Source organism: Clavispora lusitaniae (genome assembly GCF_014636115.1).
Source record: "Clavispora lusitaniae strain FDAARGOS_655 chromosome Unknown tig00000003_pilon, whole genome shotgun sequence".
NCBI classification, from domain to species: Eukaryota; Fungi; Ascomycota; class Pichiomycetes; order Serinales; family Metschnikowiaceae; genus Clavispora; species Clavispora lusitaniae.
This window is the reverse complement of record NW_027093975.1, coordinates 1,713,049-1,739,597: the sequence shown is the minus strand read 5'-3', so window position 1 is coordinate 1,739,597 and position 26,549 is coordinate 1,713,049. Positions and strand designations below refer to the sequence as shown.

The following is a 26,549-nucleotide window of genomic DNA, read 5'->3' as shown; positions in this document are numbered from 1 at the left end:
TGGATCCTAGACACTGGACACAATTTCGCTGGCGTTCTTCAAAACTTCCACCATCTTCAAACATTCCTTTCTCTTTTGCACGGTGAGCTCATTCTCCTTCACCAAGTCAGCCAAATCCTTTGAACTGTACAACTTCTCCAACAACTCTCTCTGGATCTCGTCCTTCGACCGAGTAATCAACTTCAACATGATCGCCTTTGGTACAATGTCGGCAACGGTTCTCTTGACAATATTATAGTACGACGAAATCAAAAGCTTAATAACCTCAGTCTCCATTTGTTCTCTCTCGGTCATGGTTCCGGTTGCTCTCAAGACTGGAGGAGGTGCCTCCATTTGCTGTAATCTCTTTTTGTTCTTGGATGAGAAGAAACCACCAAAGAAACCACTCGTTTCGTCCTTCGAAACTGGCAGCGGCGTCTGTGGTTGTTGAGAAGGTGGCAAAGGCTTGCCTGTTTTAGGGTCAACAGCAACTTGCGGTTTTGGATGGAATTTCTCCTCCACGATTGCCATGGCCTGAGAACCCTTTAATAAATCTGGGTGGGCTGTGTTAACATAGGTCTCCTCCGATCTAATGATGTCTGTAACGAACTTGTTTGTTGGTGAGAGCTCCTCACGCAAGAACTGGATGAAAGACTGCGATAAACGTTCTTTCAACGCTGGGTATCGAGAATATTGTGGGTGGCTGATGATTTGAGACAAGATTCTGGCCAACTCATCAAAAATCAAATTCACACACCGCAAGGATGGTTCTTCCAAACGACGAATCTGCTGTTTGACAAGAACTTCGAATGCTTGAGTGCCGACAAATAAAGAAGGTGCTGAGCCAGATGTGTTGTGCATGATGGTACGGATATCGGCATCTTTAATCTGGTCGAAAGGATCAATAGCATTGACACCATTCTTGAAGATTTCGTGGAAAACAAACGAAATACGGGCACCTCCACTCAATTCCTGAGAAGTCAATTCCTTGGCTTCACCATTCAAGATTTCGTTGTAGTCTTTGGAGAAGTTTGTAATCATGCTTAAAGCAATAGATGTAGGACTCTCTTCCAACTCAGGACCTAACATAGACAACTCCTGCTGGTATTTCTTCAATGAGTGCTCAATTCTCATCCGGATATCTGGCAACGTGCCCTTGATGTGGTGTAACAATATACTGTTGAGCTTCTTGGCCAAATATGGGGTTCCGCAATACTGGGACTTGGCTTTGTACGAAGGGTGGTTTTCAAAGAAAGCCGCTTCATCTTGCAAAGCCTGACGAATGGTTTTCTTGGACTCGATATCCTTTTGGCCTCTGTTGATCACCGGAATGTAGCCGAATCTCAACGGAATCACGCGACCTGCCAAAATATCCACAACATCAGTTCCTTCATCCATCAAATCAACCTTAGTCAAAACACCAATGGTTCTAGCACCTTCCGGGTCAACCTCGCGCGCCAACTTCAATCCATCAGAGTTGGCCAAATCGGTGTTGGAGGCATTCACAGACAAAATGATGGCGTTTGGTTTGGAAATGTACTTCATGAGCATATCACGGATCTGGCGCTCGATATCTTTTGGTTGGTCACCCACTGGCACTTTGGTCAAGCCTGGCAAATCCACCAAAGTCAATGTTAATACGTGAGGTGAGTAGATTCTCAAATTAATAGGAACGGAAGAAATACCCAAGTTTTTGCCCGTCTTTGCTTCCGTCTCACGCACGATTTCCTCACGGATCTCCTCGAAGTTGTAAAAGCGCTTGTTGGGCAAGTGCAAGAACTCACCCCATTCTTCCAAGTTGTTTTCGGAGGCTTCACCTTTGTCATTCACGGTATTAAGAAGATCCTTGTCCTGCTTGTTGATACCTGGTCTGCGGTTGATCAATTGCAAAACCAATGGTCTTCTTGTGACAATTCCCGTACCACGGGGCAAAAAGTCTCTTCCGACAATGTTCTCCAAAACAGAAGATTTCCCGCTGGATTGGGACCCCACCACGGTGATCTGAGGTAAGTCTACCGGAGAAGACGAGCCGCCGCCCAAAGGCGCCAAAGCGTCTTGCAATTTGTTGATTGTGGCAATCAAAGTCTCGTCCATTGCTGATAAAGGAGAATGAGGTTTGTGGTTGAGACGGAGATTTGGCCAAATATTTGCCCTTGGTCGTGCGAAGTCCGCGCGCGATAAGTGTTGGCGGTACAGGAACTAGATAGTAGGAAACGAGAAAAGGCCACAAGGATGGCAAAGGCTGGGGGAAAATACAATGTACGGAAAAAATTAGAGACATTGGCCAGGCGAAGAAGCGAAGAGAATGTGTATTGTTTATGGTAGGAGACTCCACTCTAGACTAAAGAAATATGTCAATGGACCTTGCGATGTGCATCTTCAAGCTAACGATTGTCTAAATATAGTTCCTGCGCCCATCAGTGACTATACAAAATGTTAGGGTGCAATACAAGGGTTATTTATTCTCTGCCCAACCTTGCCTGTAATTTACGAATCTGAACAATTCTGTATATTGAAAGTTTGACCAGAAGCTGCACTGGACAGAAAGATTGCAAGCCAAAGGCACAAGACGGCCCTAGTTCAAATACTAGTCTTGTATGAATGCTCATAAATCTTTAGTCATTCACCATTTGATTTGCCTAGTACACAGTCTGGCATCTTCGATGTTTGTACAAGTGGAAGGAGGTCCACTAACAGAGCACTATGATGTGTGTGAGAATATATTGAAATAGACGTGTGTCAGCTTGTGAATTTGCGCTCTTTCTCCATTGATTAATCTAAACCGACGCAAAGTGGAGAAAGCTGGAGCCAAAAAATGTCTTTCTGTAAATATGTTTCACAGAATTGAACCAGAAAGTTTATTAGTGGCTGTTCTGCAGTATCATTGTAAATCAGCTTCTTGTGTATGGCCATAGACTAATAGGAAAAATGGAAGTCGAAGTCTCCGTCGCCTGGATTCATCACTCAAGACAAAATTAGCGAGCTTAAGTATTCTCTGTCGGTCTCATGAGCAAACAAATCTTCAACTCGGTCATTGAACAATGATTCAAATGTTAAGATGCAAAGCGATCGATAAAGCTGTTGCTAGCGGTGTAGCTGAATCCAGCAAACATCTCATTGTGCATTGTTTGGCCCAGTCCCAAATCGTACTCGCTAATTTTCAGCGACGTGAACTCGGGGGAGAAATTTTCGGCTAACGCTGGATCTGAAATCACAGGCAAGATAGGAGGCAGAGCCAGCTGGTCCTCTATAGTTGCCCAATCGATTTTGCGAAAGAAACGATGGTTTTGAAACGTGGTCCATTTTTGATCAACGGCAAATCTCTTGGCTGGGTTTTTTTGCAAAAGCTTTCCCAACAAATCCTTAGCATCAAGTGAAAGGTAGAATGGAAGAGATGGCTTGGCCTTTATGATTTTGTCCAGGATGATCTGATGTGTTTTCCCAGTAAAAGGCGGTTTTCCTGTCATCATGTCATATATTACGCAACCCAACAGCCACCAGTCCACTGAATAGTCATAGGGCTCACCTTTTATGATTTCTGGTGCCATATACTCCGGTGTTCCTATGATGGAGCGGCATCCCAATGAATCTTCGTCTGGCTCTATTGCTTTGGAAAGCCCGAAGTCTGTTAGAACCAAATGTCCTCTTGTGTTGAGCAAGCAGTTCTCTGGCTTCAAGTCTCGATAAACGATACCGAGCAGATGCAAGTGTCTTATGCCTAATGCCATTTGAGCAGCGTAAAATGCTACGTGCTCTTCAATAAATACATTTCCCAAAGAGTTGTTAGTGGTAAGATGATGGAATAGCTCGCCTCCAGGAATATATTCTAGCAACAAGTAAAACCGGTCGTGGTCCTGCAAGGCGTAAAAAAGCTTGACAATGTTTGGATGGTGGGTAATCTGCGTTAAAATTTGTCTTTCTGCAATCGTTCTTTGAATGTGACTGAGGTGGGGTTTTTCTTCCGGCGATTTGCCGACCTTGTCTTCGAAAACTTCAATTTGTGGCTTTCGGATCTGCTTTTGGGCATAAAGTGTCCCATTCAATCGATCTCTAACCAAATGGACTTTTCCATAAGCACCTTGACCCAAAACTTTCAACGGCTCAAAATCTGCCAATGTCCTCCGGTGTGCGAAGGGCAGGGCTTCTTCCTCTGGAACTAGGTCTGAGGGGATTGCAATTCCCTGGGAGCTTGAAACTGAAGCATTTCTAACCGAAAGCCGTCGATAAACAGATGATTTTCTTCTGTTTCGGAACCCTGGAGAGGACCCTAACCTGTTTACATCGAGAGAATCGTTTGGTCTCGTCTGTTCAAGAGGGTCTTCTTCCACTATGACAGCAGCAGAGAAATCTGCTGAGAAGTGCTCTTCATCAAACGTGAAAAGAGGCATCAGTCACTAAGCGAGAGAGGCACCAGGCAGGACATGTGTTGATTAGATGAGATGCACGAGGAAAACGGTAACGGTTTGAAAAGTTCTTATTTCCGCTTGTAAGTATCTAAAAAAGCTGCAAAACATAACTCGTTGGATCTTTTTGTATGAAAGCTCCTATTTTCTTGAGATTGGGTTGTTCTTTAATGGTAGCTATTTGGCAAAATACTTGCAGGTGTCCAATAAATACGCGAAAACGCCGTAGAACATACAAATGCAACGACAAGAAAATTATTTACATCTCGTCTCTCTGCGTTAAAAGAAAGCATAGTTTCAAATCTATTGTGCGATATGACTATGAGTGTTTGAGTAATTTATGATATTCTCCACCCTCGCTTGCACATTTCTTTTTGACGTTTTCATACATGTCTCACTTTGCTGTGCGAGGTTGATTCTTGGCATAAAATATCGCTGAAATATCGCGCAGTAGTGTAGATTGAAAAAGGTCTTAGTCATTTTTTTTGCTTTGCGTCACATTTAAGTTACCCAGCAAGAGTGTTTTTTCTTTTGACACGGACATTATTCTCTTCAAACTTCTCACTTTCAACTTCTCTCAAGACTTGATTTCACTTTCATTTCTTGCAAAGAAGTTCAACACGATTTCCATAACGTCAGTGGTTTATGCCTAAGAAGCCTTCACGATCGAACTTTATCAACTCCAATAAAATCCTCGAACCTGGATAACAAAAGCCGTGAAGATTCCATCAACAGGTTAACCATACAATCTTTCTAATCCAGTTACACTTTCTTATCGTTTTGTCTTGCTGACATCATTTATCCGCACTTGCGCTTCACTATTGGTTGTCGACCCTCCCCCTTCCGCCTCTAGTGAAAGACTTCCAAAGGAATATTAATCCAAAGGAAAGAAAAAAACTCAAAAAAAAAAACCAACCCGTCGATCAGATCCCGATCTGTTCACCGCTCGTTGTATTTTTGAAACGTTTCTTGCTACTTCTCTCTTCGTTTCGAATATCTCCGAGTGTACCGTCACTTATCACACCCCAAGAGTAAGTTCCAATCCACCTATCCCAAAAGAAGAATATGGTAGCTCCTGCTTACATCGAAAACTCCTACGTTGATCATGCCTTGTCCGCAAATTTGGATTCCACTTTTGCGTTTGAAGGCCCTGAAAAATTGCTCGAAGTCTGGTTCTGGCCCTCTCCCAAAGATATTCCATCGTCTGTGACTTCCGAAGGTTTGAAAGCGATTCCCTTAGAGAAATGGGTTTCGATTTTGGATTTAGTCAACTGCAAGATTTTATCTATGAAGTCCACTCCTGCGGTTGATGCATACTTGTTGTCCGAACTGTCTCTCTTTGTGTTCCCACACAAGATGATTTTGAAAACTTGCGGTACAACCACAACTTTGGCAGCTTTAGACGAAATGTTTGACATTGCTAGGGAATATTGTACCGTGAACGGAATGCCCACCAAGATCGACTCGAAGCTGGTCGAGAAGGTGTTCTACTCCAGAAGATCGTTCATGTTCCCGGACAAGCAAAAGCATGTGCACAAAGACTGGAAAAGCGAGGTTGAATTGCTCAACAAGCACTTTGTCGCGGGTAAGCTGTATGTCGTGGGCGATTTCACTTCCGATGATCACTGGTACTTGTACACTGGTGGATCTGGCAGCGGAAGGTCCGCTTTTGGCACAAGCCGTGATCAAACATTTGAAATCTTGATGACTCGTTTGGATCCCAACAAGGCAGAAATGTTTTCCTTGGAGCGTGTTCCGGGACCAGAATCTGTGGTCGATGCAGACCATGATTTGGGCCACGAATTTGGCGAGACTATTATGCGTTCCACTGGCTTAAACAGCATCTTTGATGAGAAAAAGACCAATGTTGTACCTGTCGGACGGAGCATTATGCCTTCACCAGAATTGAGCGACAACATGGATTTAAGCGACGACGAGAATGAAGAAAAGCCGCCTTTAGAGTTTCTCCACGATGCTTTTGCCTTTTCGCCTTGCGGTTTCTCGTCCAACTCAGTCTCGTCCGATCAAGACGGCTACTACTATACGCTCCACATCACACCTGAATGTGGATGGTCGTACGCATCGTTCGAAACCAACTATCCATTTTCGTCGAAATCTAACGTTAGTGTCACTGATGTTTTGTTACGAGTCTTAGCCATTTTCTCTCCAGGGAGATTTTCCATGACTATGATCACCGACGTGTCTTCTCATGGTTTATCGCTGCTGGAAATCGCCAACCACGAAAGCTTGTTGGAGTTATCCAAGTGTGATGGCGCTTTAGCCAAGTTGGGCTACAAGAAGCACGAAAAAGTCATCTATGATTTGAAGGGCGAGCACAATTTGTTATACTTGAACTTCGAGAAGCAATGATGCTACTTTGATTTGTCTGATTTATGCTGCTGCATTATTCTTAAAGGAAGTTCTGGGGGATATCAGAACAGCTTGTAGACAAGCGTCCTTTGAAGGTGGTGAAGGACCTGTCTCGATGAAGCCGCTCTGATACATTACTCCTTTGGGTTCTTGTGGCAGTAGTGAATGCACGTCTCAAATATTCAATGTAGAGTCATTATTGACTGAATTAGTTTAGAAAACAAAATGGATGTAGAATATGCGATGATGGCTATGAAATTGATAACAACTACTCGAGACTATGATCTGACTGCATCAATCAAACGTACTGATATTTTGTTTGAGAACCATGAATAGAGATTGCCAACGAACCATCCACCAGACATCACCATTTATATCCGTGAGACTGACTTGAATACCATCATCGTGGGAACAGTTAACTGTTTGTGAGTTAAGATTAACATCGTCGAATGTAAATGAGTTTCGGCTGACTTAAGTGAAACATGCCAGTCAACTAAAACAGAACAGCTTTGGACATATAGTATATTTAGAAGATATACTACTCAGTTTCCAAGCAAGGTGATACAATTTTACTACATCCCCAACTGATATTACTTAAAGGTGCTGTGATGGACAAAGTGGACTACTTAGAATTCTTCTCGTTGACCACTTTCCAAGCTGACAATCTTTCCAAATAGCTACTAAAAAATATACGATAAGTTTCAATTAACAAGATAAATAATAAGGGAGTATATATATACAAGCTCAATCTTGCGCTTAGAACTTCTTACCGAAGAGGATGACCTGCAATTGGTCGTACATGGAGATGACACCAGCACCTGCAACACCTCTCAAGATGTTAGCACCGCAACCCTTGAACAAGGAAGCAACACCCTCAGCGGCGACAACCTTCTTGAAACAGTCGAAAGCACCGTTGTACTTGACGGCTTGACCAGAGGTCATCATCATTCTTCTTCTAACAGTGTCCAATGGGTAAGAGGCAGTAGAGGCACCAGTGGTGACAGTCCAACCCAACAAGAAAGCAGCCAAGAAAGAACCCTCCAATGGACCAACCAAAACGACTGGCTTCAAGGAGTCGTACAAACCGAAGTACAAACCTCTGTAGACAATGATACCAACAACAGATGGACCGAAACCTCTGTACAAACCGGCAATACCGTCAGTAGCCAAGGTCTTCTTGTAGACATCCAACAAACCGTTGAATTGTCTCTCACCTCCACCAACCTTGGTGGACTTAGCGTCGTTAGCCAATCTGGTTCTGGCGTAGTCCAAAGAGTAGACGAAAGCCAAAGAAGTGGCACCAGCCATACCACCGGAAGCCAAGTTACCGGCAAACCACTTAGCGTAGGATTCTTCCTTCTTGAAACCGAACATCTTCTTGAACTTGTCCTTGAAAGCAAAGTTCAAAGCTTGGGTTGGGAAGTATCTGATAACGTTAGCGGTGTTACCTCTCCAGAAGGAGCCAACACCTTCCTCAGCAGCGGTTCTCTTGAAACATTCAAGGATACCGTCGTACTTTCTGGCCAAACGACCTTGCTTGATCATTTCGTCTTGGTTTTGAATCAACAACTTGACTCTTTCGATTGGGGCAGCAGCGGTCTTAGAGACAGCAGCGGAAACACCACCCATCAAGAAGTCAACGAGAAAAGAGTTGTCAGCAGCCATTATGGATTGAATAGATTGTAGTGGAGAGGACTGAGAAACAAATCTGGAAAAAGAAAAAAAGGGAAAAGCACGAGCAAGGCCGGGATCGTTTCGTTTATATATTTTTTCGCGGGCGATGGAAAATTTTGTGCGCGCTGAAAATGTCGCAACCCGCAGCTGGCAACGCAAAAATGCCCCCTGCACGTGACACGGCAATTATCGGGGACCACCGCAACTTGTGATTGGTCTAGAGCCGTAATCTATGTGCCGGAGGACATAAATGCTCTTGCTCCATTTGCTCCGAATGGTCATCTAGAGTAGAAGTCAAGAGCCAATTGGTTAACATGATCTAGAAATTACGAGCTGTCACAGCTTCGGCACAAATGACTTCTACTTTTACCTCCGTATGTGGTTACAGAAAGTCTTTTTCTTTTGGCACTGATGCACGGGGAAAATAATGTCGCGGGGCGCTTGCGACATGCTCCGCGCCCATTGGTTTGCACAAGTTCGCAGACGTTGATTTGTTCGTTCCAATGTCTCTGCGAACAGACTTTCTTTTTTTTTCCCTCGTTTGTTATTGTTCCGCCGCGCCCCTGTTGCAGATGATTGGTCTTTTTCGAGACTTCTTAGTATCGCTCAGTTAAACATGAAACATATTCGGACAAGAAGAGAACGCTGTAGGCTCGAGTAAGGCGTTTCTACGACATTGGGCACATCGACTCGGCGTGTCGGCGTTTGAAGAATTCAAGTCCGGGAGGCCACCGCTACGACATTGCGAAACAAACACGACATTACACCCAAGCTATTCGCGCTCGTTCTCGGAAGGCCCATTGGCAAAGGATCCTGCGGCTAAAGAACCCCCACACATTCGTACTCGTACTGCAGACAAACCAAGTGGTCCTAAGCGCCGGGGAAAAAACGGGAAATAATGGGAAACCACAAGGAGAAAACCAGATTGCTGATCACCGGCAGATCATGGCAGAATCTTTGAGCGCCGGGCATAAATGGTCATGGAAACGTAAAGGGCAGGCGAGATTCTCCGCATGCCAAGACGCGCACTCTTAATTCCGAATGGTAAGTGCGACATTTATCCTAGGGCCGCGACATTGTGCCGTTGTACAAATTCTCATGAGGGAGTAGTAAAATTGGTTTGTAAAAGAGAAAATTTTTGTCTTGTGCTCCTTCAGTGACGTCGCTTGTCGTATCGCTCCTGTCCAAAGGCCTGTCAACACTAATCAGGAAATCTAAATCAGCTAAAAATCGTTCGAGTTTATCCGATACCCATACGACAGCCGTGGGCGTGATATACACATAGCGAATTTCGAAGTGCCACTTGAATTTGGATCCATCTTCATTGAGCAACGTCTTTAGCATTTTTCGTAAGAGACATTGACTAGGGAGAAGGAACCATTCGGCCCGAAAACTGGTATTGTTGTCTTTGAATACAAGAGAAAACATTGATGTGGTTGTACTTGGCTGTTTTTGCTCTTCTGGTTACTTAAGTGGATTCTTCATAGCGTGTGACTAACATTCGTTTCAGCTGTCTCACTTTTTCCTTCGGGGCTTCAACCATAGGACAATCTGATACGGATCCTAATCTATTGCATCCAGTCAGAATATAGATCAGTCTCGATCTTCATCTGAACATTCAAATCCACCGTGTCTGTTCCTTTCATATTTGTCTTATCACTGTTGATTACAAGGACCCTGACGCAAAGCGAACTTCTGTATCTATCCGTTTCTCTGAGCTTATTTTCCGATTGGGACAATTACCGATTTCTGGTCGTTGGCTTGGCTTAGGTCTTCTTGCCTTTTTGTCCACGTTTCCGTATTCCTTTTCCTCCCTGATAGTATCAAGATGAAAGTTTCGTTTTGGCGACCTCTGTTGTGCATCGTTTTCTTCTCCATTTGGGGTGTCTTGGCCCGTATGGGACTAGTCGCCCTTACAACATACTCAGGGGCATTTTTAGGCGGCGTAATCTGGGCCAACTGTGCTGCATGTTTTATTATGGGCCTAGCTGTCAAGACAAATGACATTTGGCGCAAGGTTTCGCCTACGCATGGTTCCAAAGGTGCAATTCCCATGTATGTGGGAGTGACTACAGGCTTTTGTGGCACATGTCTGTCGTTCTCCTCGTTTATTCTAGAGCTGTTTGAAAAGACCGCCAACATGTCTTCTGAACATTTCCATTACCCAAATCGGGCGTATGGTATCATGGAAGCTCTTGCAGTTCTCATAGCACACATGGCCATTTCTGCATCGTCGTATGTCGTGGGACAGCATGCTGGCTCATTAATTGACCGTATCGGTCTGTTTTCGCCGACGTTTTATCGACGAACAGAATACGCGATTCACATTGTTGGTTTAGCAATGTACGGCGGCGTTATAGCACTTCTTGCTACTGAAAAACATGGCGCTTGGCTTCCGTGGATGTTTTCGTGTCTTTTCACTCCTTGGGCTGCTCTAATTCGTTATGCAGCGGCGAAATTGCTCAATCCTCGTACTCCACGCTTTCCAATGGGGACTTTTGCCGTTAACGTCGGTGGAACCTTGCTACTTGCAGTGTTTACCATTTTGAGCCGTGGCCGCCGACGCCCTTTCTCCAATTCGCCCGTTATTCGTGGAAAAATGGGGTGCCATGTACTTTGGGGCTTGGATAATGGCTTTTGTGCTACTGTGACGACAATTCTGACTTTTGTTGCTGAACTCTATTCCCTCTCCCTAGGTTCAGCGTACTTGTATGGTCTCGTTTCCGTTGCACTTGGCTTTGTTATTGTGCTATTAATTGTGGGCTCGTACGATTGGGCTGTCGGCTTCACTGCTGCCGTATGCTAAACTTCGTCTCTACTCCCGATCTCCGTACTTTGCCCGAAACGTTTCTTCTACGAATTGAATTGAAGATTTGTTACCATATAGGATGCCGAATAATCATCACCTAGCCCAAATATTGCTGACGAACTCTGCTATTTGTTTACGGTTCTGGCCAGCTCTCTTCAGGAATGCATTCCCCATTGCTGTGATCCATATCATTCTTCGAGGCTTTTCATCACAGTTTTAATTCGACTTTCTCAAGCCAGTTCACGCTTGGATGTCTAAAGCCTATTTTCACTTCTTGTGCTCATATGCCTGTTGTGTGGCCCACCTAATATCATGTACTATTAAAAATTATTCTTGTTAAATGTACCTTTTCTTGATCTCAAGGTGCTTTGGTTACCAGTGAATCAAAGAGGACTGTGATAATCGCTGTGAACTCCATCGGCACTCGTAAAAACTCATCACAAGTGCAATTTACACTTTGAAAAATGATTTTTCTTCATTCCTAGGTTGCAAAATAAAACATTGAGTGAGATCAAGACAAGAGGGCTTACAACAGTCCTCGATAAGACAATGTACCGAGATGTTAATCTAGAATGACATTTTCTATACAATAAATTGTTATACCAAAGAAAGGTTCGGGTTATTGGAGATATTCTTTCTTAATGATTACTATGTATGTAGAGCTATTCACCAAACACGCATGACCATTCCTTTAGATGAGTGTCACATTCTTCCGGGATGCTTCATCTGCTCCTGTTCCTCTGATCAATAATCCACAATTCATAGACTCTTCCGGTCTGTTTGAGCTCTTTCGAGATATCAGATCTGCTTGGCCTTTTCCCTAGCCTCATCTACGGTCCGCCTCCATGTTGTGTATCACTATATACTGCTCTACCGGGAAATCTACTCCACCGCATACTTTTCTGTCCACTCCTTCGCGACCGCTATAGCTCGTGGCTCGTCCTGCTTCCACTCCTGTGCCACATCGTTTGCCAAGGGATCGTCTGGGTTTGGCGCTCCCAACAACGCCTGGATACTTAAAAGGATGGTCCGGATCTGCAACGCCGGCGACCAGTTGTCTTTCAACACGTCGAGGCAGATGCGGCCCAATTTGTCGATGTTGGGGTGGTAGATTTTCGTCAAGAAGCGAACCTTGGGCGCACACATGGGATAGTCGTCCGGCAAGTACAACTCCAACTTGAACTTCCCGTTGGCATACGGAGACGACGCCGGGCCGTCAATAGTCACCTCGAAATAGCGCAAGTTCTCTTCGGAAGGAACGGCAAGAATACCGGGCACCGGATCGGAAACCAAGCGCTCGGTCTCTTTGATGATTCGTTTGGGCAAAGCGGCCATGGTTAAAGAAGGGGAAAGGGTTTGGAACGGAGCGAGGGACTTTGTCAGAGAGACCATATGCAGGAACAGACATTTGGGTCCAGAGGTTTGGCGTCACTTTGGGTATGCTTTCTTTTGGGGAACATCAATATAGTAACAGCGTGATACCCAATCGGGAAGTTTGCTTCACTGACTTTGTTGGATCTAAAAGGCCTGCTATAGCTGGACCGGACAATGGGTTACCTGCACGTCATGAGAGATGTTACCGGATCAGGAAGTGCGCCACCTGACTTTGAAGGGAATTACATGTCTTGAAAAGGAAAAACACCGGATTAAAGACTCTGGTTCGGTTCTAGTGGAAATGCAGATTGTGAATTCAACGATAACATCGAGACAATTCTACATAGTGTAGTGTGAAAGAAACTGAAAGGCAATAGGATGTGATGATAATCATACATGTCAGAGGGAGAACCGCAACATGAAGCAGATAAGAAACCATAGACTTGGGTGCCAGTGACATGCTTCTTGACCCGAAAATAGTAGGCTGATTTCATGTGCCAAAAAACTTGCGATGGAATAACGCTTGAGTAAAAGATGGTAGGCTGAGCAAAAGTAGAACTAACCATATCGAAGGAAACATTGTTCAACGTAATGCAAAGAAAGCCGAGAGCAAAGCGAGGTCCCTACTTTTTCCTTTTTGAGCATGTCTCAGACCGTTGGTGGTATCTTTCCAAAGACGCACAGATCTTGGTCTTACCCGATTAGGAAATGATATCGAAAACTCGTTCATCATCGCCACTGCATTGACCAAGACCGTTGCCTTTCTGGGAGCACCGATTCTGACAATGCAAACTTCTAACCACGCTTGACTAAAACGGAAATTTGGACAAACAGGTAAACATGCGTTCAATTGTTTATATATAAGGAATCTCATGGTCTACTGCGACACTAGAAACTTTATCAGCAAAACACCGGCTTACTGTTCTGTGAATTCGGAATAGGTTTACGTAATCCTAAAGGCTCGAAATGGCATAATACTGGATTATATATTCACGGTCCTTTTCAAGATTCATTGGATGTTAGCGAATCACGCACACACACATTTTTGGTTGAGAAAATAGCCAGAAGAGATCCGCAGATAATTCGCTGAACACTTCTTTTTCAGTGCAGAACAACTTCTTTGAGTGCACTGCCTCTTTTTCGGTGATAAGCGTATGGCTGGTTTGGTGGTATTTTCCTAGTCTGGGAATTCTCGCGCTTCTGGCTTCGCGAAAAGAGGTGAAATCAAACCAAGAGACTTCCATCATACTCAGCCAATTTCACAGTTACAGCCTACATTGGTGACTATTGGAGCTATTATCTACATTATTCATCCTTGAACAACCATCATTTTCCCATTAGGTGCCGACTGCTAAAATGCCCCCACTCCCACCTTCTTCGCCCATCTCGCACAAAATTGTTGTTGGAACCATTGCAGTTTTTGCAGGGGTCTATGCATTCTGGCAAACGGGGAAGGATTTCCAGTTTATAAAGTTTGAGCCTCGGTCAGAGGAGGAGGTCGAAAGACGAAAGAAGGAAGGGCTTGGGCTCTCCATTAAACAACTTGAAACCAGAACGCTCGATTACACCCCGGAAGCAAAGGAGAGAATAAGAAGGGGCTTGGAGGAGCATGAAAAAGAGTTGGCAAAGAAAAGAGAGCAGGACAGCAAGTAGTAGGGCAAAGGAGAAGAGAAAGGAAGGACTGACCATGAGTAGACGAGAGGTGCCCACGAAAAAATAAGCTGGAATGATCATATGAAACAAGCCCAGAATGGTTGATTGAAACAGAGGCCCGAGTTGGACTTTCCAGCCGCTGGCGAGAGGGAAAAACCAGGACATCATCCAATGGGCGATAACCATTGGGAATCAGTCCGTCAATATTTGGCTGACTTCACCATACACGGAGACGATCTCAAAGCAACAAATAATGCTATCACAAAAGACAAGGCCAAAAAAAAGCCACGTTTATGACGCTCCAGAACGAAAATTACGCAAACTTGAGCTGACTCAGACGCAACCGAAAATTGTCGAGGCAAACAGCCAAGAAACTGCTTGCACACGGAACATTCCACTGAGGTTACTTTCTGACGCTGTTCCAGGATGCTACTTCCAGCCTATTCAACAATCCTGACCCCTGCAAGAAGGAGAAGATATTTTCGGCGGGGTCAAGCCACACTTGATCTTTAGTTGTCTTGTGAGTCCGAGGTCTAAGTGGCTTTTCCTTTGGAGCGAAGTGCGGAGAAATTGATGGCGGAGAGATTTTCCGCACCCATAACTGGACTAATGGCGGGCATAATGTTACGGATCGGGGCTCTTACCAGTTTCCTGTTTAGGCCACATTTATTACTTGCTCTAACATCGCCAACTCCTCCCCGGACGTTGCACGTTTGCATATGCAAATTTCGCTAATAGAATCCGCATTGTGCGTCATGACTGTTGGCCCGCATCAGGGTTCATGTGAGGGCCTTCCAGGCTACGTTGGATGGTACATTGAATGCGACAAGCCTTCCATGTCTTGGGGAATAAAATGACTTGAAACTTCGCTGGGGAACACAATGGGAGAGCCTGCAGCGGCATTAGTTTATCAAATCAATTTTTTTGCAAATCATTATTGAACAAACGTCTGCCGCCTTAACGAGCGTTGTCGGACCCCTCCTTTTGTTGAATACAGGAAATTGCTTAGTCGAGCTTCCATTTTTTAGCCATTCAGTCACTAGACGCACATTTCGTCAGTGTCGTGCTCGCACCACAGATTCTCCAGAAAGAGGGGTTTATGGATGCAGAAATGAACAATGGACTTATTGTTATCGCTAGTCATCAATCTGGGCCTTCGGGTTCGCAATTCCACAGTTCCCCACCTTTCTCGATAACTATCGTTCCATCGTTCAGTCGTTGGCTGTTGCGCCAATGAATGAAATCAAAAGGGCATTATTTTCTTCGCCAACGCGCCAAGCGATTCTAGAACGCCGCGTCAGACTGAAAGGCGCCCATGGTAACCGGAATGTACAATCACTGGCGTTGCGGATGCACTGTCTCGTAATTATGCGCCTCACTGAGGAGAAGTGACTAATTGGGTATGGGCATTAGCAAGGGCTTCTAACCCAGAACAATGGCTTCGACCTGCTCTTACCACGATAGGCATGCGAAGAAGTTGCAAATCATTTGCTATTGTCTTGTAGACACCCCTGAGGCATTGTTTTTTTGGTCACTCTTTTGGGAAGCTATGACAAGTTTGTTGGGTTTGTGCTACGCTTTTTCTCCAGCTCAATTTGATTTAGTTTTATTACACATCACGAAGCCTACGTTGCACGCGACCTTATTAAGGGCTCAACGGGTCCAAGGTAAGCCTCGGATATATTTTTTGCTTTTCTTTTTTGTAGTGCTCGATTAGTCAAAGCGGAGTCTTGCGCATTCCGATTATTGCAGATAACATTTCCTATTTGGGCAACTCTTCATGCACCTAATTTCTCCGCAAGTACGACTCAACCTAATTAGGGAATCTGCTCGAAGCGGCGGCTCATCACTTGCATGGATGAAATTTACGTCTCAGCACCTTCTCGTTGCTCCTAAAACCTCAATAATGTGTCTCGGAACAGATAATGCCGTGAAAACTGAACGAACCAGCTCCTGTGCCTAAAGCGCAAGTAGATTCTAGAGCTCCTTTTAGACACAAAAATCGCAGTGACAATAAAGTTCAAAATGGGCATTGTACTAACCTAGTGACGAAATCTGGGGTAAAAACGAAAATGTCCTAATCGGGAGAAATGGAATGCACAAACTGCACCCTTACTAGAATTCAGAAGGTAAAATTTCCACCCAGTGCGTTTCCGGTAGCTTCAATGCCATCTCCGTACCCCATCAGTCCTATAATTGCATTGGTTTGAAACTTTCAAGAGCAGCCCAGAGGAAAATAAAGACTGGTTCCCCTCATCCACGAGAAGCCTTATAAATATCCATACTCCCAACCTCGACTCTTGTCCAAACCTCATCAGAATCACATCGAAGAACCTTCACTTCTTACAATGACCACGCAGTATGTTACTACTTCAACACTATTCCCTAATCCCCAAAGATGGTTCTAACAAACAGAGTACAAGTTGCACCACCTGCAAATGGCAAAAAGTTATGGCGTGTCAAACGAACTCCATCTCTCGGCACATCGACTCTCACTAGTGATCTGTCTCTCGAATGCTGGAACAACTCTTTGCGAATTTCAGCTGCTGGTAGACAGTTGGCCAAGCGGCCACCTACGAAAAGACCAAAGTCTAAGGATGGAGTGCCCAAGAGTTTTGTGTTTGTCGACTTATCGCCCGTCCGTAGTTCGGATGACGACGAAACTTCACTGCCCAACACATCAAATACGTCACCTCTCACAGACTCGGGCTTGTTGTCTCCATTGTCCTTAGGGAACTTCTCCTTCGGAAGTATACTGGATGATGACATGTCTCAAACACAAAACACGGACTTCTACAATGATTCTTTCTTCCTTGCTGACGACACGAAAGTCCTCGGCTTAGGTTTCTTGAACATGGACTACAACTATTCTCAACCACAACCGATGGCTCCATATCCAGATATGTTGCAGTCTTTTGAAAGCGCTGACATAGCCACAAACGAAACCCAGAATAACAACATACATCAAATGGCATTTTCATACCCCGAGCAGGCCTCGGTCGTGCTGAATCAGCCATCTTCTGTTGGCCACAAAAGAGCAAAATCTGTTTCCACTTTTACCGGACGCAAAAACGGAGATGGATCAGTGTTCAGAAGTTACAAAGGCCCAAATGCAGTCAGAAAACACTCCAGAAGGAGCCAGAGATCTGTGCTGGAATCAAACATCGTCTTTAATGCTTCTTCTTTGCTAGACACTTCTTCGGCCCAAGTTTCGCCCGTGACCCCATCGGCAGACAAACTTTTACAAGACTTTATGCATCTCCCAGAGGAACAAAAGATGCTGGCATCGGACGGAGAGATTTTGAATCCGGAGGTTATGTCTTTTGGAGATAACGAATCCTTTTTGAATTCGCTTGATTTCGGGTTCTCTATGGGATCAGACTTCCTGAAAGAAAACCAAGGTTTCCTCTGTTTCCCAACTCTTTGACTTTTCCCATTTACATGATACCATTGCACTTCCAGTTAGACATTTCAATTATTTGCTTCATTTTTTTTTTTATTTTTTTGGCCCGACTCACTTATTTATGTTCGCAACTATATTCCTGCTTATTCGTGAATTAAGCTTGGAATGTGTCCACATTCCGGATCCATTTCAAGATGCATCTTTGCTTTTTGCACATTTTCGGTTCTTTATCCTTTCTTCGGACCCCAGATTTTCTTCAACAACCCATCTGTTTACAAGATATTCTATTTATTTTTCTCCTTAAATACCTTTTAACTACGAGTTCTCCAAACTTTACGTAAGGACGTATTAACGCATATGCGAGGCTTCAGATCTTGTATTGGAATCCCTTTTAAGTGCATGATTTTTCTCATTGGTAGCCTAGGATGCTATCATGTACAAATACGTGCTCTTACATGCGTATGTTGATGACCAGGGTTTCGAACCATGACTATACCTAATCCCCGCATGAAATACATGTCCCGGTAGCTCATGTTATCTCCTAGAGATAGATTTGTGATGACTCATAAACTAGGTAGAAAATATCAAAGCGCCGCCGAAATGGGAATTCATCGTGAAAGATCCGGGAAGGCCGGGAGTAAGCTGGGCCAACAATTTTCAGAAAAAATACGACTGCTTTGTCTCCCTCTGAAGAAACTATGGCTTCACACCCTATTTAAACAATTGTAGCTTAAATGTAGTTACAACAAAGGGAATAAATTGCGCTCTTACTCTTAAAAAGATACCAACATTAATTCAATTACTCTTTTTGTATGGAGAATACCATCACCGGACTATATTACAGAAAAGGGCGAAGACTGCGGTCCAGAAAACCCGCCTGGGAACACGCATATCATCAAGCATAAAAATAAGCGGAAAAGATGATCGACCAAAATAAAAAAAAATGAGAAATGGGCAACGTAGGGACACTCACATCAAAAAGGCCATGCGGATGCGAAGAATGTATGCGGATTGTATTTTCCGGAAATGTACAAGCCTGGCTGACGAAAGTCCCCCACACACACCAACTAATAAAGCCGCCCAAAGACAGGACGCAAAACAGTGAGCGAACAGACGGACACTAACATTATGGGCAAATTGGCCCGGCATAAAAACGAGAGTTGGACCGTTGCGCATGAAACGGAGAAAGAATAGAGATATGCGCCTTGGCCACGGAAGCAGTGGAAGACCATGCTGAGAAGGCTGCAATAGGCAGCGGGAGGGAGTAGATGCAGATTGCAGCCTTAACTAAATGTCGAGGGCGCAATGAAACAATGCGACAAGAGCGAAAGCTCCAAGCGTGCCTGCAGGTATAGAGCGTGGGTAGCACCGAATGATTGGGAAGATATGATTCAATTAAGAAGCACCAGAAGCGAGCCCAGCTGCCTTTCTCTGGAGGTGCTATCCGAGGTATCGCCGGCAGCTGCGTCAGTTGGCTCATCTGCGGGTTCATCTGCCGGTATATCTCCCGGTACATCTGCCGGTACATCTGCTGCCGGTTCATCTGCTGGTTCGGCCGCAGGTGCGTCTGCATGCGTTTCTGCATGTAGAACAGCAGCACCAGTTTTAGGCAGCGTAGTTTTAAGTAGCTCTGCTGTGGAGGTCAAAAGCCGCTCGAAGTACGCGCACTTTTCCGCCATCGCTGTGGAGTGCTGGCGCATCATGGCCATGCACTCGCCGTAAAAAGCCGCGTTCTGGTCCATCAATGCATGCAAGCTCGCAAGAAGAGGCGCCATGGCATCAGGCACGTCCATGTCGTCGCCCAGATCTGACGCATGTGGGCTCGGCGTATTGGGGGCGTCTTCTGCGTCCGGTTCCGCCTCAATCGGCAGGTCCGCAAAAGAATGCACAATGTCCGGGAGTGGACCCACGGTCTGGCCCGTTTTATATGCCTCAGACAAGTTGTACAACTCAAGCACAGCGCGCTCCAAGTCGGCAAGCAGACTTTGCAACAGCAAGTGGCGGAATACATCAAAGGGAGCGCGCGGCGGATCTGCAAGTTGTAGTGTTTGCGCTTTGCGCAATGCGGTGGCCATCTGCCGCTGAAGCGTCCGCACAGTGGGGACAGATATGGGCGTGGTGCCGCGACTGAGTTTGTACCGCTCAAACTTCTGCTGGATAAGATCCCACTTGCGCGATTGCGACAAGGTGCGGTCGCCCACATACTTGAAGGGCTTGATTTGTACAATGAGGTAGAGTATGAGTTTGACGTCGCTGTGTGAAAGACGCGATCGCTGCCGCGTGGCTAGCAGCATATTGGTGTTGTACGACATGCGGAGGCGTTATGGGAAGTGGGAAAAGGCTGCAATTGGGAAGTAGGGATAGTGAGAAACACCAGTCTTGGACGGACGGACACCCACAAGGTTTTACGTAGAGCCAAACACTTGACAAGAGGGTGAATGGCGCTTAGCGGGAAACACAACAACCAAACTCGGACACAGCGTAGATAGAACACACGGCACTTGTCAAAGCTGGCAACAGTATAGGACGTGGATGGAGGTTGGGAAGGCGACTAGATAGGATGAGGGCCGCCAACAAAGGAATGGGATGCTCAGATGAGAAAAGGAATATGTACTAAACGCCGGGACGAGGCGAAAATGCTGGTCGTGGGGATTAGGAAACCAGATGCAACAGAAGCGTATAGGCGGTGGTGCCGGAAGACGAAACGGAAAGAAACAGGAAAGCCGAAGTGAGTGGACGCGAGATGTGCGTGGTAGAAGCAAAAGTGTAGCCACACAGTTGCAATTGCCCGAGAACGAGAAAGTGGAGTAGTGAGAATACATATAGACACGAGGAAATCGCAAGACTCATGTCATGCCAAACATGTCATCATGTCGCCATGTCGCAGACTTTACAGCAAAAGTTTATTCGGGTTTCAGGACGTTTGGGCTGAGCATGAGTCCCGAGGATAGTAGGCAATGGTTTGAGGCCAACCATAGTGGTTAGCCGCGACTTTGGGTTACGGCTGGCCGTGAAGCAAATGTCACTGTCGGTAATTCCGAAAGGGAGGTTTTCGGCAACCACATGCATCTCTTGCACAATCTTATTAATAACTCAAGGCACAGCGGGCTAAGTTGCTAGTCGCACGTCAGAGGAATCCTCGCACATGCGCACGCGTGCAGCTAGCGTCAAGGAAATAAGGGAAAGTCATGGCGAGCTAGATAAAGCTGCAACAAAGTTTTCGCTCTTTCCAAGTGCAGAAAACTCGTGCCGGTTGGGCTTTCACAGCTTATGGCATTGATTCAGTACCTTCTGCAGCGCCACCCTAAAGTCTCATTCGTTGGGCAAATTGATTTTAATGCAACATCATGTAAGCCAATGTATATAGATGCAGTTCAACGTATGCGTCAGAAGTCATAACACAAGGGAATAATGCAGTGGGTCCCTGCAAGGTGTGCGTGTACGCCCATGTGTATACCCATTCGATGTATGTGCAGCACAAACTAAAGACTTGTCTGACAACGTTGTTTCGACCTCTGCAAGATAGGTGCCAGTTTACTCTATATACAGACACTAAAAATTCCAGTGGAACACAATCCATGCCTTACAATGTCGTCAATTACAAGGGTTCGAGAGCCCGACCATGATTGTTCTTTAGCCTTACCTTGCATGTGGATCAAAAATGACTGTACTTGCGTGTTGGGCCCTTCCTTTGCTAAAGACAACAAAGTTAGAAATAAAGGAAAACGCAAATGAAACAACAACCGGAGGTTGCGTACTTTTGGATTACAAAATATTTCTTTGCGCTCTGGAGATGAGATCTTGGCGTGGATTTAAACTCTGTATTGAAGCCTAAAACTCTGTCGTAAATACGTGAGGATGAACCAATTATAGAAACACTCGCTTGCGCTTGAATTCTAGGGCTCACGATCCAAATACAAAGGGTGCACATAAATAAAATCGTACATGGCACGTGAGACAAATACCTATTCATCCGCCTGGAAGAACTATTTTATACAAGAGAAAACTTTCAACTGCCGCACAAACGCAAATCCGACGAAATACTATCATTCTAGGGAAATGTGTCGAAAAACGCAAACAAACATGACGCCTACAACATCAGTAACACGTGAGACTGAACACGATAGGCAATTTTGTCGTCGCAGTAGTCAACACCAACATCAACAACCAATGTTCAAGCGCAAGGTACATGTTGTACCATTCGTAAATAGACTCGGCGACGTCTGTCATTACTTGCATTTTAGCAAGCATTAGACCAGTGAGCAACTTTTCGGATAAACCAGTGTCTTGCTGGAGCAGTACATACTCATGCACGAGGAAAGGCATTTTTAGACGGGAGGCGTACGCCGGAAGACTAATTGATGCAAGCATCTCACGCAGCTTTCGTATAAAATTGCCGCAGGAATTTAGGTAAATATGCGCAAAACTGTACCAGGCTGAGCGCAAAAAAACATGCACAGGATGCTTGAGAGGCCCTGCAGCTGGCATCACGACACCAGTTACAAGTTAAGCCCACTAGCAAAGGCGCTGGCAAACGCCTTGAGATCATCTTCAGCAATTTTTGGGTACGCTGATGGTTGCGATTTCTTTTCTTGTAGACGTGAAGCCGCATTGTTCGAAAGACTTGGCCATACCACATCGTCGTGTAGCGGCAGTTCCTGTGGTGCATCGTAATGGAATTCTGGGTCGTCTCCATCCACCACATGCGAAATCATCGACTGGGTGTCGAAGTCCGTGTTGCGAGGGCCGGAAATGAACAGTTTTTCCTGGTTGGACGTCTGACCCAAAGGCACAAGCGAGAGATTCAAATTGTCCAAGGGACCCTCTACAAGACATCCCCTCTCACGGTAGTGCACCAACAAACTGTTCCAGAGCTTGTTTTTACTCAAGGAACGGGGGTTTCCTAAAATAATCAAGCCGAACTTGGCACGAGTAAGCGCCACATTCAAACGGCGCAGGTCTTTCAAGAAACCGATATCTCTGTCTTCATTGGCACGGACACACAGCAAAATGATATAATCCTTCTCACGACCCTGAAATGCATCCACTGAAGACACTTCCACTTCAAGCTCGTTCAAAGCGCTCTTAGGAACAGTGCTGTTCAACTTCAAATACTGCCATATGTAGACACGCTGGCCCTCGTATGGAGTGATCACACCAATCTGATCGGGCAGAACACCGTCACGTACAAGCCGTGCAATAATCTTGTCGACATTCATTGCCTCCACACGGTTCAAGTACGAACTGCCGTTGGCACCAATCTCCTCTTTGCCGTAGTTGGCCCAGAACATCATGGGCCGGTCGGGAACAGGCCATGGGAAGTCTGCGCCCGGGCGTGTGCGGTCGTCGCTGGTTACGCCGTTTAAAAGCAGACCTTCGTAGAACATGTTGGACGCAAACTCGGAGAGTGCTGGGTGCATCCGGTATTGCACTTCGAGCCGTAAAGGAACGTGCCCCATGGACACAAGGCGCTCGAAAAGCGACCTGCGGAGTCCAGCGGCGCTTGCGGCGGGGTCCAAAACCACCGGGCCCAATTGCTGATGGTCGCCCACGAGCACAACCTGTTTGGCGCCGCGTGTGATGGGAATCAATGCTTCCGGTTCGGTGGCTTGGGTGCTTTCATCAACCAAGACAATAGGAAACTCATATTCCTCCAACCGGCGGTCATCCGCGCCCACGCAAGTAGTGCAAATCACATCGGCCGATGAAATGAGTTTCTGTTCTGCGGCACGCCAACTGCGGGCGATGCGAGCCTTTGCGCGCGCATCGAGCTCGCCTCCGCTCGCCTGTTTATCCACTAGTGTACGCACCCTGCGCGGAATCGCCGCGCGCACCTGTGTGTGGAGGGCGAGCGGCGTCGCCTCGGACTCGATGTCTTCGCGCGAGCGGGCTGCGAGACGCACCACCTTGAGGCCCGCGGCGCGAAGTTTGAGGGCCAAATGGTCGACCGCCACGTTCGATGGCGCACACACCAAAACCCGCAGGCGCCGAAGCCGCACGAGCTCGCGCACAATCGCCGCAGAAGTGACGGTCTTACCAGTTCCGGGCGGGCCTTGGATAAGCGTAAGCGGACTGGCAATCGCATGGGCCACTGCCGCGCGCTGGGACGCATTGAGGGCGCTGCACCGTTTGTTGTTTAGAGAATTCTCGCCGTCAAACTCCACCTCCACCACATCGTGGCCCAATATCTTATGGTAGACATACGCCGACACAGACTCGTTGGAGGTGGCAAAGCGGAAGAGCGCGTGCTGCATGCGCTGGTACGGCGTGCCCTTCCACACGATTTCCGCCAGAAACCCGGTGGTTGCCTGCGGAGGCACCACGCTTGGCTGCAACTCGACGGTGTAGATATCGGTGCGTGCGCCCGGAACCGCCACCAACACGCCCGCGCCGCTCCACTCGGCGGCGCCGAAATCGCGGTGGTGCAACACCACCTCGTCGCCCACCGCCACATGCAACTCGCTCGTCTCGTAGGTCGACACGATGAACAGCGCCGTGTGGCGCCCAGAGGCGACGGTGCCCCATGTGACCAGAAGATGGTCCAACACGCGCAGCTCCTTCATGAACTTGTCGCATGCCGCTTCCGCCTCCACAAGAGGCGCCCAAACGTGCTGGTACTCGAGCGCATCCGGGTACCGCAAAAGCGCCATGGCAAGGTCGCGCGCGCCGTCGGCGTCGGCGTCCACGTCGGCCAAAGTGGCGTCGCGCTTGACCCGCCACTGCGCCTCGAGGCGCGCCATCTGCGCCGGCTTGACGTCGCGCGCCGGCTCGCGCTGCGCGGCGACCCACGGCAAGAGCGCGCGCGCCTCCACGAGCGGCTGCCACTCGTTGGTGGCCCAGTTGATATCGCGCGCCTGGGCGCACGGCATGCGACACAAAAGCACAACCACCAGCTCCTGTTTAGCCGCCACAAACCCAAGCGCAAACACGTTGCGGCTGCCGCAGTTGTAGCATTCCAACGGGTCGCCGCCCAAGGCCAGCTGTTCGTGCAAAGAGATCTCGCTGTGTTTCAGGTGCACCAAGTGCGCCACGATATGAGAGCCGGCTTTCAGGCTCGAGCCGTTGCAGAACCAGCGCTGACACGTGCCGCACCGGGCAAGCGAAGCAGGGTCGCTGGTGCTGCAGTAGGAGCATGCTTCAGTAGGCTCGGCTTCGTGGTCGTGTTCGCCGTCTTTTTCGCTTTCGTTTTCGTTTCCATGTTGGTATGCGGTGAGGTGTTCGGTTTCGTCAGTAAGCGAGAGCGGTTGAGACGGCGCTCCGCCGTCTATTGGGACAGATGGATCCAATGCGGGCGTGCCAGCAGCGGCTCTCGTTTCATGCTCATCGCTGCTTGTTGTAGTGCTGCCCATGGTTGGAGCGGAAATCTGGTGAAAAGTAGAAAGTGTGCGCATGGGTGTGCGCATAGATGCGAAGACCAGTCACCGTGGAAAGACTTGATGTGAAGCCTTGAGAAATTGGACAAGGTTAGAAGGTATTTGAAAGTTGTCGAAAATGCCTTTTGGAGTTCCCAAAGCCTTCTGAGAGTATTCTGAAATTGTGAAATGCGAAGTTATCTAAGTTATTCTCAAAGTGCTCCGTATTCCATGAAGAGAAATGGATTCATCCAAAAGAAGACTAAACTAGTACGATTTTCAAGTCCAGCAGTTTCAGCTGTCGTTTGAAGCTGTGGTATCAAAGATGTAGAGGTCATTTTCGACAAGTGCCAGAAAACGCTAAATGATACGCAATCTACAGTATGATCTTTTTCATTTGATTTCCTGAGCTACTACACCATTGTACAGTTATCTTGATAGGTGGGACAGCCTTAGACTCATCCATTTCAGATGCTAATCAACAAGCTCACTGTGGATCAAGTGCCCGAAACACTGGTAGACGGCCGTACTATTTAAGATTATTGAAAGTGAGAAGTTCTGGAAGCTTCGCCGTCCTTGACCTGTTAGCAGGCATAGATATTCAAGAGAATTAATGGTATGAGTTCTTCAATTAGCTGTCTTTGCAATTTTGGAAAATATCATCCATACTTGGATAATAAATTTCCTTAGAAGTGACCAATTTAGTTCCTGGGTAATCAAAGTACGGAAGAGCCACGACGACGATCACTCGAAGTTACTTTTTCTCATCAATCATTCGAAGTTTTCGGAAAAATATTCCATAGACTTTGATGTGATCATCTTTCCCAAAAGATTTATTCTTCGACAGTTGGCAAGTAGTGACATTAAGACGTTCTGTTATCAACGCATCAGATCTACCTACATCGTACAATATACACAAAACAATGATACAAATACCATCAAGTCGAATAATTCGCTGATTCCGTAGTATAACATCATGTACTAGTTATAGTTTAGTAAGCCTTGTTATTTCACCATAGATATCATTTGTTGCTTTTCTGATCGTAATAGACAAATAAATCTCTGTCATAAATGGACGCCCAAAAGGATACTGCGACATAACGTCCCCGAAATCACAAATGACATTGCAGTATCTTATAATTTATAGTATTTCTAATGAAAAGTAATTGTAAGGGACTGACACTGTAACTTAAAACGTACTTATTTCAAACAAGGTGAACCCAAAAGCATTTTCTATGTGAACACTGGAACTTTATTCACATCATAGCTCACATGTGAATGAGCCAAATAATAGTAGCCAATTCTAATGTCATCGATAGAACCAGATAGGTTACGTACGCAGAGTGAAGCATTGAATCTCTGGTAACACCTCGAAATAGCGAGCCTTGATTTTGATTGAAAGATACACAAGCTGTTTATGGTCCGGAAACTAATTTACATGGTATGCTTTTTCGTCAAGCGAAAATTAGATGATCACTTCCGACCAATCTTGGATTGACCAAGACTTTAACCCATTATACCTTCTTAGCCAC

The 26,549-nt window shown here is 46.1% G+C and overlaps 10 protein-coding genes across 10 annotated transcripts; 4 read left to right on the top strand and 6 right to left on the bottom strand. All coding sequences in view use genetic code 12, as the record gives it.

Annotated features, from left to right (window-relative positions):
• Positions 1–6: 6 nt before the first annotated feature.
• Positions 7–2,073, bottom strand: VPS1 (dynamin-like GTPase; the record flags this gene model as incomplete). Its single annotated transcript, XM_002619647.2, has 1 exon — positions 7–2,073. One exon carries the CDS (start codon positions 2,071–2,073, stop codon positions 7–9), a length of 2,067 nt encoding a protein of 688 aa, XP_002619693.1.
• Positions 2,074–3,032: 959 nt separating this feature from the next.
• Positions 3,033–4,367, bottom strand: FOB63_000801 (AGC family serine/threonine-protein kinase; the record flags this gene model as incomplete). Its single annotated transcript, XM_002619646.2, has 1 exon — positions 3,033–4,367. One exon carries the CDS (start codon positions 4,365–4,367, stop codon positions 3,033–3,035), a length of 1,335 nt encoding a protein of 444 aa, XP_002619692.2.
• A 1,080-nt stretch (positions 4,368–5,447) lies between these two features.
• SPE2 (adenosylmethionine decarboxylase) lies at positions 5,448–6,752 on the top strand (the record flags this gene model as incomplete). Its single annotated transcript, XM_002619645.2, has 1 exon — positions 5,448–6,752. One exon carries the CDS (start codon positions 5,448–5,450, stop codon positions 6,750–6,752), a length of 1,305 nt encoding a protein of 434 aa, XP_002619691.2.
• A 756-nt stretch (positions 6,753–7,508) lies between these two features.
• PET9 (ADP/ATP carrier protein) lies at positions 7,509–8,417 on the bottom strand (the record flags this gene model as incomplete). Its single annotated transcript, XM_002619644.2, has 1 exon — positions 7,509–8,417. One exon carries the CDS (start codon positions 8,415–8,417, stop codon positions 7,509–7,511), a length of 909 nt encoding a protein of 302 aa, XP_002619690.2.
• Positions 8,418–10,254: 1,837 nt separating this feature from the next.
• On the top strand, positions 10,255–11,232 carry FOB63_000798 (fluoride transporter; the record flags this gene model as incomplete). Its single annotated transcript, XM_002619643.2, has 1 exon — positions 10,255–11,232. The coding sequence occupies one exon, from the start codon at positions 10,255–10,257 to the stop codon at positions 11,230–11,232; it is 978 nt and encodes a 325-aa protein (XP_002619689.2).
• An 885-nt stretch (positions 11,233–12,117) lies between these two features.
• On the bottom strand, positions 12,118–12,627 carry UBC13 (E2 ubiquitin-conjugating protein; the record flags this gene model as incomplete). The annotated part of the gene is made up of 1 exon (XM_002619642.2): positions 12,118–12,627. One exon carries the CDS (start codon positions 12,625–12,627, stop codon positions 12,118–12,120), a length of 510 nt encoding a protein of 169 aa, XP_002619688.1.
• Positions 12,628–13,965: 1,338 nt separating this feature from the next.
• On the top strand, positions 13,966–14,262 carry FOB63_000796 (uncharacterized protein; the record flags this gene model as incomplete). The annotated part of the gene is made up of 1 exon (XM_002619641.2): positions 13,966–14,262. One exon carries the CDS (start codon positions 13,966–13,968, stop codon positions 14,260–14,262), a length of 297 nt encoding a protein of 98 aa, XP_002619687.1.
• Positions 14,263–16,660: 2,398 nt separating this feature from the next.
• Positions 16,661–17,689, top strand: AGA1 (Aga1p; the record flags this gene model as incomplete). Its single annotated transcript, XM_002619640.2, has 1 exon — positions 16,661–17,689. The coding sequence occupies one exon, from the start codon at positions 16,661–16,663 to the stop codon at positions 17,687–17,689; it is 1,029 nt and encodes a 342-aa protein (XP_002619686.2).
• A 1,367-nt stretch (positions 17,690–19,056) lies between these two features.
• FOB63_000794 (uncharacterized protein) lies at positions 19,057–19,977 on the bottom strand (the record flags this gene model as incomplete). Its single annotated transcript, XM_002619637.2, has 1 exon — positions 19,057–19,977. One exon carries the CDS (start codon positions 19,975–19,977, stop codon positions 19,057–19,059), a length of 921 nt encoding a protein of 306 aa, XP_002619683.1.
• Positions 19,978–22,164: 2,187 nt separating this feature from the next.
• On the bottom strand, positions 22,165–25,068 carry NAM7 (ATP-dependent RNA helicase; the record flags this gene model as incomplete). The annotated part of the gene is made up of 1 exon (XM_002619636.2): positions 22,165–25,068. The coding sequence occupies one exon, from the start codon at positions 25,066–25,068 to the stop codon at positions 22,165–22,167; it is 2,904 nt and encodes a 967-aa protein (XP_002619682.2).
• Positions 25,069–26,549: the final 1,481 nt, after the last annotated feature.